Below are 9,853 nucleotides of genomic sequence, written 5' to 3'. Positions count from 1 at the left end.
TGAACAGAGCAGGCTTCATCCCACCCCTAAACCACATTCCTGCCTCCCCTTTCCAGGCCCCTCGTGCTTGGAGACTTGCTCAGCCAAAGGCCAGACTTGTATCTGCAGTTCTGCACAGCACGGACGCTGCCCAGGCATGGGGAGTGTTGCATAAACTTTATTAACTTTATAAATTCCAACGTTGCTGTTGGCTCAGTCCCACTGGTCACCTGCGAAGGGGCAAAATAGGCTTGTCAGGAGGAATTCTAAACCTCTGCCAGCTGCCTTTCACCCACAGCCTGTCTGCTCCTGCCACCAGTGCCACAAATTAGGGTTCCAACAGCCCCACTCAGGCTGTCCCTGCCTGCACCATCCTGGAGCTTTGGCATTGCTCCAATTCCTGTTTTCCACGTGTCCTTCCGCTGCTGCCAAGGTCAGCCTGGCCTCTGGGAGTGTTCAGGGGCAGGGGGCAATGGGGACTTAGCTGGGCAAACTGGCCTGGCTCAGGAGGCACCAGAGGCTCGAGGTCCCCCTGCAATGCCATATCCTGGGATTAGGGAGGAGCTGGGGGTGCTGGGAGCATGTCTTGGCTTGCCCAAGGGTGGGATAAAGAGCAAAACAGGGTGATACAGGGTTTTCCCTTTGCTGCCTGCACCTGGGATAAGGAAGCATCCAATATTAGACACAGACATTCATTTTTTTGGAATAACTACACGATGGTGAGTGAGACAAGGATCCAGAGCAGAGCAGCCCAGTCAGGAGCTGACTGTGCAGAGTCCTTGGGGTATGTAGGGCTGCTGCTTGGGAAGGGGGTGGCAGAAGCACACAGGAGTACTTGGGTGAATAGAGTCCAAAGAGTGTTTTTATTTGTGGTTGCAAGAGAGGGACTGGTTGCAGATCAGGGCTTCCTTGAGCCTATCTTTGGTGGGTTCCTTGAACCCATCCCTGGAAGCGTTCACATCCAGATTGGACAGGGCTTGGAGTGACCTACTCTGCTGGAAGGTGGCCCTGTCCATGCCAGGGGGGTTGGAACAAGATGAGCTTTAGGGCCATTCCACAATTCCTGGGAGGGAGTGGAGCAGTGTGCTGAGGGGGGAGCATCCAGCAACACCCTGCAAGGACTCCTGTGGGTGGATGCACACACATTTATTGATAAATACACCGAACACACACTACCAGATAAATCAAGCAGAGCCACAGTTGAACATGAACCTAAAACCTTCACGTTTGTGTGGGGAGCAGCAGGTACCTCCCACCCTACTGAGTGAATGAAGATGTAAACTTTGAGTGATGCCTCCATGGGGCTTTTCCAAACTGTTACACAGCCAAGCGCCGGCACCGAGTTCTCCACAACTTGTTGCTTTCTCCCTTGGCCACCACCCTGCACCCCGACTGTGAGGGACCACAGGCTGCTTTCTGGGGGGATGTGCTTTCCTTGTAGCCCTGTCAGAGGGCAAACCAGAAGGAAGGAACTTCTTGGCAAGAGCTGGCCCGGAGGGAGGGGCTTGTGCGGGAGGACGGTGGGGAGGGGTCGCTCAGGACAGGGAGCTGAGCAGCCGCCTGTAGATGAAGCCCAGCTTCTCCCGCAGGGCCAGGAAGGTGGGGCGCTCCTCCGTGTTGCCGCTCCAGCACTCCAGCATGATGCTGTAGATCTCGGGGGGACAGGGGCTGGGCCGAGGGAGGCGGTAGCCCCGGGTGATTTGCCGCACGGTTTCTTGGTTTGTCATTCCTGCAAGGAAGGAGAGGATGCCCCTGAGCCTGACGGCCACAAAGGATGCCCTGAAGGTACAATATGTCACTGGTGGTGCTGTGAAATGGTGTACCTCTGTCAGAGGAGTGGTAGACAAGAGGATGTGGAAAATCCTTCCTGCCCCCAGCTCTTGCACCCACTCTGCAACCACTGAATATCCCTCTAAGCCATCCCCTAAATGCACAGTAACCTGCTCATGCTCCAGGAGCTGCTTCCATATCCCTTATAATATATCAATTCATGACCCTCTGGCTTTTGGGGACCATGGACAAGCTGCCCAGCAGGTGGATGGAGGGCACAGGAGTGGGGCAGCAGCCCTACCTTCGTATGGGATCTGTCCATACGTGAAGACTTCGTAGAGCAGAATCCCATAGGACCAGACGTCGGACTTGAGGGAGTAGGTGCGGTAGTTGGCTGCCTCTGGGGCCGTCCACTTCACCGGGATTTTAGTGCTGCTGCTGGTGGAGTAAATGTCATCCTGCAAAGCAATGGGAGACAGGACATGAGGGATGGGGTGAACAGCACAGACACGGCTTTTGGGGATGGCAGGGAATGGATGTCTCCAGCATGGGACAGCTTTATGAGCTCAAGTGGTGGGAGGGAGGGACTGCAGCATTCCCTGAACTGACCTTGAGGAGCCGGGCAAGTCCGAAATCAGCGATTTTGCAGGTGAGTTCCTCTCCAACCAGGATGTTTCTGGCTGCCAGGTCCCGGTGGACAATGTGCTTCTCCTCCAGGTACCTCATCCCATCCGCCACTTGGCAGGCAATGTTGAGCAGGTGGGAGGTGCCCAGGGACTTCCCTTCAGGACCTGTTAATCCAGACAATCCAAGCATTGGGGGCAATCCACCAACATCAATTTTGGGTGCTCTGGCTGGGAAGGAGACCCTGTGCTGGCAGTGTGGGACATGGGGAACATGTAAAACCCCAAATCTGTGTTCCTGTCTAACTGTCCTGGTTGTGCTGTATGGGAAGTTCAGCACAGCCATGTGCCCTCAGGCATGGGACAGTGGGCTGTGTAAAGCACCAAGGTCATAGATGTCCATGGCTTCAAAGCCAAGGGTGACCTTCTGCCATGCAAATCCTCCCTGCAGGCCTCTCAGCCTGTTGTACCTGTGAGCTCCAGCTCCTCCAGCACTGAGTGCTGCTGGAGCCCCAGTCAGAAACAAGGTCAGTGTGGGTGGGAGTGGAGTACCCTGCAGAAAAACAGGTCTTGGTGGGAGCGGCTTGTTTTGTTTCCTTTCAAGACCAATTGTGCTGGGTCAGGAAAAGAAAGACCAAAAAAATTAAACTGGGTGATGAGTGGTCCATGACATGTTATGAGCTCTGCACACGCATCAGCCCGTGGGGAGGTTTGGCTGTTCCATTCCCAAAGAAGGAGGAGTTCCCCAAACACAGCAGAGATTGGGTGCACTGGTGGGAGCTGGCAGACCATGGGTAGGTACAGGAGAGATGAAGGTCCCTACCAAAGGGTTGGGCTCCCACAGGGTGATACAGACCCACCCCACATGGACACCTAAAGAATCATGCCAGATCTTGTGACCCCAAGACCATCTCCACCAACAGCGCATGGATTGCTCTGCATCTCCACTATCAAACAGGACAGAAACCAGGCTGGCACTCTCACAGGGTCCCCATTCAGATGCACAGGGCCACTCTGAGGCCCTGTGCAGTGGCCCAGGATCCCCCTGCCGTGGGGCCAGCCCAGCACTCACTGTTGAGGTAGCTGTGGAGGTTCCCTTTGCGCATGAGCTCAGTGATGATGTACACGGGCTCCTCCAGGGAGCACACGGCGTGCAGCTGGATCAGCTTCTCGTGCCTCAGGCGCTTCAGGTTCTGAATCTCCTTGGTGAAGTCTTCTGCTTTCATGTCAGCTGTGGGAGAAAGCCAACACAGCCCTTGTGAGCCACTTTCTCATGTAGAGATTGGTATCTCAGTGCCTCACTGGGATGAGGACTTTTTTACCTCCTCACAGCCCATCCCTGCTCTCAAAGCTCAGGTCTGCACCTGTGTCTCAGAGCCAAGGAGAAGTTTTCCATGGGGCTTTGGGTCCCATTTTCAGGATCACAGTCCTATCAGGACTATGCTGATGTATCACAAACCCATTTGATTTGATGTGATGTCACTTGTCACACACCCACTGGCTGAAGCCATTTTATAGGGATGCAGCCCAAGCTTAGGTTTGTGCACAGAAATATTCCAGTGGCTCCTCACCAGGTCCTACTGCAATTTGCCTGATTAAACAGTCCCAGTGGCCAAGAGAGTGAGGAAATCCAGGAGGGTCAATGGCAGTGAACAAGAGACTCGGTGTTAGATCTGCTTCCCCACGTACCTTTAATGATCTTGATGGCCACGGGCACGGTGTTCCTCCACAGCCCTTCCCACACCTCTCCGAAGAATCCCTCTCCCAGCTTCCTCCGCAGGGTGAACTCCCAGCGCGGGCGCTCCCAGCCGTCCCTCTCGGGGGGAGTCTGCCACATGGACATGGGATGGCACGCTCGGACCAGCCAGCCTGGCAGGGCTGCTGGAGGAGCCTGCACCAGCCCCTGGTGCCCACAGACAGCAGGACATGGTGCTCCACCAGCCAGAGCACTCAGTGCTCACAAACACACAGGGCACTCTCTGCCTGAGCCCTGCTGGGACCCCACAGTGCTTTGGAGACCACATGAAATACCAGGAGTTCAAGACATAATTCACTCGTCATCAGACCCCAAAAGTGGCTTTCCTCAATCTCCACTAATAAATAAAAATGAGTGAATTCATATTATTCATATTATGAGTGATTTAGACTTCAGCTCATTAAACATTTCTTTTATCCCACACCTTTCAATTTCCCTCTTGGATTATTCACATGGTTAATTGCTATTTCTAAGTCATAATCAGTGGATGGAACCCTAATCAGGAAATGAGTTGGCAATTTGGGATTAATACTGTAATTATACTTATGAGTGCTGCACTAATTGGTATGAAAACTTTATAAATGCCATATGTTTTGTCTTATATTCTCAGGAAAAAAATGGGAACACAGGTATTTCCAGAATCCATATTGGAGATTGTAACAGCTTGGTTTCTAGTCTTTGAGATGGACAACACAATTCTGTGCATTTTCTTGTGTCAAAAATACATATAAATGTATTTTCAAGGCCATGCCCAGCCTTAACGCAGCTGATCAAAGGTGATGCTGGCAGCTACACTAATGATGGGCTTTAAATTCAGTTTAATAAGCTCCAAACCCAAACGGACAGATGAATTATTCTCTTCCCCTTTCCCCTCCTTGCTGCCTTGCTCCGGGGAGCGGGGCGGGCTGAACGCACCGCGGGGCTGCAGGGCTGCAGCAGCGGGCTCTGGATGACCTTCCAGTGCTCCGTGTAGAAGGCGAGGAGCTCCTCCATGCTGGGGAAGGGGTGTCCCTTCTGGATGTAGAGGCTGCCCCTGGGGCTCTTGCAGATTCGGAAGTGGCTCACCTTGGCGTGGTTGCGCACTGTGAGGAAGCACAGGGTGGGGAAAACTCAACTCGTGTAAAGATCAGTCCATCCCCACCTCCCTGCTGACTCCACCCTCTCTCCTTTAAAGATTCAGAGTCTTTGAATCAAGCTAAAGCAACACGTCTCTCCCCTGGTCTGCTTTATCCCAGTTCCCACCTCCCTTCTGCTCCCACCTCCTGGCCCAGAGGACTCCTGGCCATTGTGAGCCAGGTTCCTTTGGACCACAGAGGTGATGATTTATTATCAGGGATAATTAATGAGCTTTATTGTCAGACATAATTCCACCATGGACTGCTCAGAGAAGAGTGGACTCCTCAGAGGGGATAAACCAGGGCCAGCTGTGACTCTCACAGCTCAGGGGCTAATGGTAGGATTCAGAGTTTGCCATGAATTTCCTAGGATTACTTCTATAAGGATAGAACCAGATCATAATGGCACTGCCTGGTCCAAAACACCCTGAATTCAGATTTCAGTACATGGGAGCAGCCCAGGCCCTGGTAATCTGGAGTGGCAGCATACTTTTAAACAACCCTCAGATGACAAAAGCTGCTGGAATGAAATCCTGGGAGTTCGTGCCACCAAACCATCATTAAGCTGCAGTGAAATGTTTATGGTTTTCATACCCCAGACAGGAGCCATGCACTTTCCTTTGCCACAGTGATTCAACAATCCATCCCTGCTCTGTAAACTTTCCCCTTGCCCTCAGAAAGCAGCCCATTCCCTTCAACAAAAAGTGCTTTAAACTTATTCTCCTGTTTTTCCCTCCATGCTAAGCAAGCCAGGAGCTGCCCCTAAGGAACAGCCTGCTTCCTTTCCCTGTGCTAATTTTATCTGGATAATTGCCACAAGGTCACCTGAGAGAGAGTATTCGCCCTTGCTGCTCTCGCTGTCCCGGACCAGGAAGGAGCCGTGCTGGTTGGGAGGAGAGAGGAGGAGCTGCTCCGCTTCGTTTCGGCTGATCTTGCTGAAGTACCAGCTGGGGAGCAGAGCAGAGGGGTCAGAGTAGGGCAGGGGGATGCTGCACAGATGGGTTTGCATCCATTTCAGGGGATCCTGCACCTCCTGAGTCAGAGAGGGGGAGCAGCTGCTGGGATCCCACTCTTGGCTCATTCCTACAGCCACCGAGTGGCATGGTGACTAGAACATGGCTCAAAACCTGCAGATGTGGCTGCCTGCACCAGGGCTGTTCCACTAGGTGGGTTTTACAGACACTTCTGCAGTTTATTGCAGTTCACTGCCTGCAGACCATTTCAGAGAATCCCAGAAAGGTTTGAGTTGGGAGGGACCCTAAAACTGATCTCACTGAACCCCTCCTGCCATGGGCAGGGACACCTTCCATTAGCCCAGGCTGCTCTAAGCCCTATCCAGCCTGGTACTGAGCTCTGCCAGGGATGGGGCATTTCCCCCACCAGTGCCTGGACACTGCTGTATCAAGCTGTCCAGGTCTCAGCTCCATCCCAAACCCACGAGATTTATACTCTTGGGCTGACAGCCTGTGGTAAATAAAGCACCAATCCCCTTGCTGTGTGGAAGGTGCTCTGGTGAGGTTGTCCCTGTGTCCATGACAGCAAAATCTGCAGGCACAGGATCCCTTTGCACTTCTTGACCTGCAGTTCATTGGCAGAACCAGCTCTGATCCCATGAGCAAATGGCATTAATGAAAACATCTCTGGCAATTGCCTTTTGCTGCTCCATCCGTGGCAGTGCTGTTTGGGGAGGTGTGGGGGAGGACCCAGCCAAACCCCTTTTCTGTGTGACATCACTGAGATTCATCACTGAATTCCCGTAAGGAAAGGGGATGCACGGGAAGATTCAGCTCCATCCAGCCTAAGGCAGCCAGGACGTGAGAAGCCAAAGTTTCGTCATTAGCTGGGATCACCAGCGTCTGAGAAGCCGCGCAGGAAATTATATGTGATGGGGTGAGCAAATTAGCGCCCGGCTCCGCGCTGCGGCTCCGCAGAGTCTGTGCTCTCCGCTGGGAAGCCGGGCACGTTCCTGCCGCCTGCCCGCCCAGGGGATCGCCCTTGTCCCTGTCCAGGGTGTGGCTGGGCACCAGCCACACATGTACTCACATGTACACACACATGTACTCACATGTACACACACACAGGTACACACAAACACACAGGTACACACTCATGTACTCGCACAGATACACATGAACACACACACACACACACACACACACAGAGGTACACACACATGCACACTCACACGTGTACACACACCTCTGTGTGTGCTGCATGCTCTGCTGTAGCCTGCCCAACTGTCCCATGCCAAGGGACATGCAGGGAGCCGACCCCACGGTCCACACCGTGTGGTCCCAGCACAGCCCAACCAGACCGGATTTGCCTTCTCAGAACACACCCAGGGGGTCTCTCCCATCCCTCCTGCTCATCGGGGACCCTCCCCTGGCTACTCCTGCTCTCCTTTACCCCACTCAGCGCAGGGCGAGCGCGGGGGGTGTCCAGGGTGCCACGCCCGCGCTGCCCGCACTCGGTGTGACTCAGGGCCGGGTACAGAGGAACAGAAGTGTCTCGGGGCGCTTTGCCCGACATGTCGGGACCAGGTTGCCTTATGCAACGAGGAGCCTGGGCTTTCCCAGCTGCCAGAGGGCTGAGACATCCCCCGAGCTCCCTGTCGGTTGGGAGAGGCACCGGCCGGGAGGAAGCCCCTGGGCAAGCAGGATGGCAGCAACAGCTAGCCCGAGAGAGCTCTGGGCTTCCTGGCAGGTACCAACCCAAAACGCTTCTTCCCGTGCTCCCAAGCCCTTTGGAGCTGGCAGGGCTCACGTACAAGTTCCCCAGTTCCCTTCCTTCCTGCTGGCTCCCCTTTAACGCAGGACAAGAGGGAGAGCAGCGAAAAAAAGCAGGAGCATTTGCACCTGCGCTCACCATCACACTGCACCCCATTCCATTCCATTCCATTCCATTCCATTCCATTCCATTCCATTCCATTCCATTCCATTCCATTCCATTCCATTCCATCCCATCCCATCCCATCCCATCGCATTCCATCCCATGCGAGAGTGATGCAGCCAGGAAGGGGCACAGGCATCTCTCCCCGCTGGCGCATCCCCCAAATCTCGCTTCCTGCGCCCGACACCTCCAGCCCGCTGCCACCCCGAGCTGCAGGGGCTGCAGGGGCTGCAGCGCAGTGATGCCCAGGGCAGGGCAGGGCAGATCCCCGCTCGGTCCCAGCGCCGCTGGTGGCCACAGCAGGGGCTGAGGATCTGGTGCTGCCCGCGGCTGTGCAGGCTGAGCAGTGCCGCTCCCTGCGCGGGGATGCGCTGCCCCAGCCCAGCCTCCATCCCCCGCGGATCCAGAGCCGGGGATACTCACGGGCGGTGAGCGGAGGTGCCCTGGCTCAGGTTGGCCACGAAGGCAGCCGGGACGTAGCCCATGGCCGGCTCCCCCAGCAGCCGCCGGGCCAGCACATACTCGCCCTCCTCTCTGAGGACACGCAGTTTGTCCCCTGCGCTTATGCTCAGCTCCTCGGCGCTGCGGGCTGTGAAAGCGTACAAAGCGATACAGAGAGACGACTTGGGGATGAAGGAAATGGAAGTCGCCTCCGAGTTCAGCGAAACGGAATCAGAGCCAAGATACCCCAGCGAGCAGCTCTCCGTCACGGAGCGGGGACGGAGCTTGTTCCAGAAGGATGTCAGGAAGGTCAGGCGCTTCCTGACGAACTGCTCCATGTCCGGGGATGCGGTGGGCGCGGTGGGCTATGCCAGCGCGCTCCGGGGTGCCGGGGAGGGCGGGCGTGCGGCGCTGCTGCCGCCGGCCGGGGAGCGCATCCTGCCGGCCCGCGCTGCCCGCACGCGTCTGGGCGCTCGCCGGCCCTTCCCGGCCGACTTCCTATTTCTGAAAGTGAAACTGGTTCGTCTGGTGAGACCAGTCTGCAGGCGGGACGAGTCTGCAGGCAGGAGTCCCACGCTCAGACCTACGGGCACATCTGGGAGACAGGCACAGCTGGAGCTGCTCTCGAAGAAGGAGAATGGCTGTTGTTCCATTTAATCATTATTTTAAAGTGTGCTCTTTGCTTCTTACCAGAGCACCATAAACACAGCTCTCTGTTCTTCAAGCAGCTCTTGTCACAAGTGGCTGACTCCAGTTAATAGTCTTCATCTCACTTGTGTGGGAGGATATTTTTTTTTTTCCACAGGACATTAATTGCATCCACAAATGTGGGAGAGTTAAAACGGAATTAAGGAAATAACCTTAGAAAAGATCTGAAGTGTTTGGATATTTCCTGGGTGGATATCGAGGGGCTTATAACACAAGATCCTTTCTTCCTTTGGTCCACAATGACCTCCCAGAGTTTCCCCACTAGAGCATTTGCTTCCACACACCAATTCCTTGTTGCAGAGCATTGCTAGGGAATTCAAATCCCGGATCCACCAGGATCTGGTGCTCATTCATCTTCCCTCAGAGATGGGATCCCCTCAGAGTCAGGAGATCTTTGCCTGATGCAGGGCCTGAATCAGCCTCAGGAGCTTGCATGGCATCCACGGCCAAGCCCTGGAATGCAACCCCAGCTCTCACCGTGTCAGCACAGCCACACTTCCCTGGTCACACTCAGACACTGACATGCTCCAGCCCCCTCCCAAATCCCACCACCCACAGCCATAGGACAGAGA

The 9,853-nt window shown here is 54.8% G+C and overlaps 1 protein-coding gene across 2 annotated transcripts; it reads right to left on the bottom strand.

The window, feature by feature from the left end:
* Positions 1-1,106: 1,106 nt before the first annotated feature.
* Positions 1,107-9,055, bottom strand: LOC306809801 (tyrosine-protein kinase Srms-like). 2 transcript variants are annotated; one of them, XM_079321679.1, is made up of 9 exons: positions 8,820-8,956; positions 8,556-8,721; positions 6,069-6,190; positions 5,044-5,210; positions 4,062-4,200; positions 3,445-3,603; positions 2,359-2,540; positions 2,051-2,207; positions 1,368-1,708 (listed from the first exon to the last, which is right to left on the bottom strand). In XM_079321679.1, exons 2-9 carry the CDS (start codon positions 8,615-8,617, stop codon positions 1,515-1,517), a joined length of 1,182 nt encoding a protein of 393 aa, XP_079177805.1. In that variant the 5' UTR covers positions 8,618-8,721; positions 8,820-8,956; the 3' UTR covers positions 1,368-1,514. The 2 variants fall into 2 exon arrangements, with proteins under 2 accessions (XP_079177804.1, XP_079177805.1); XM_079321678.1 differs by having other exon boundaries at positions 1,107-1,708; positions 8,556-9,055.
* Positions 9,056-9,853: the final 798 nt, after the last annotated feature.

Source organism: Erithacus rubecula (assembly GCF_903797595.1).
Source record: "Erithacus rubecula genome assembly, chromosome: 18".
NCBI lineage: Eukaryota > Metazoa > Chordata > Aves > Passeriformes > Muscicapidae > Erithacus > Erithacus rubecula.
This window is presented reverse-complemented; position numbering and strand designations above follow the sequence as displayed.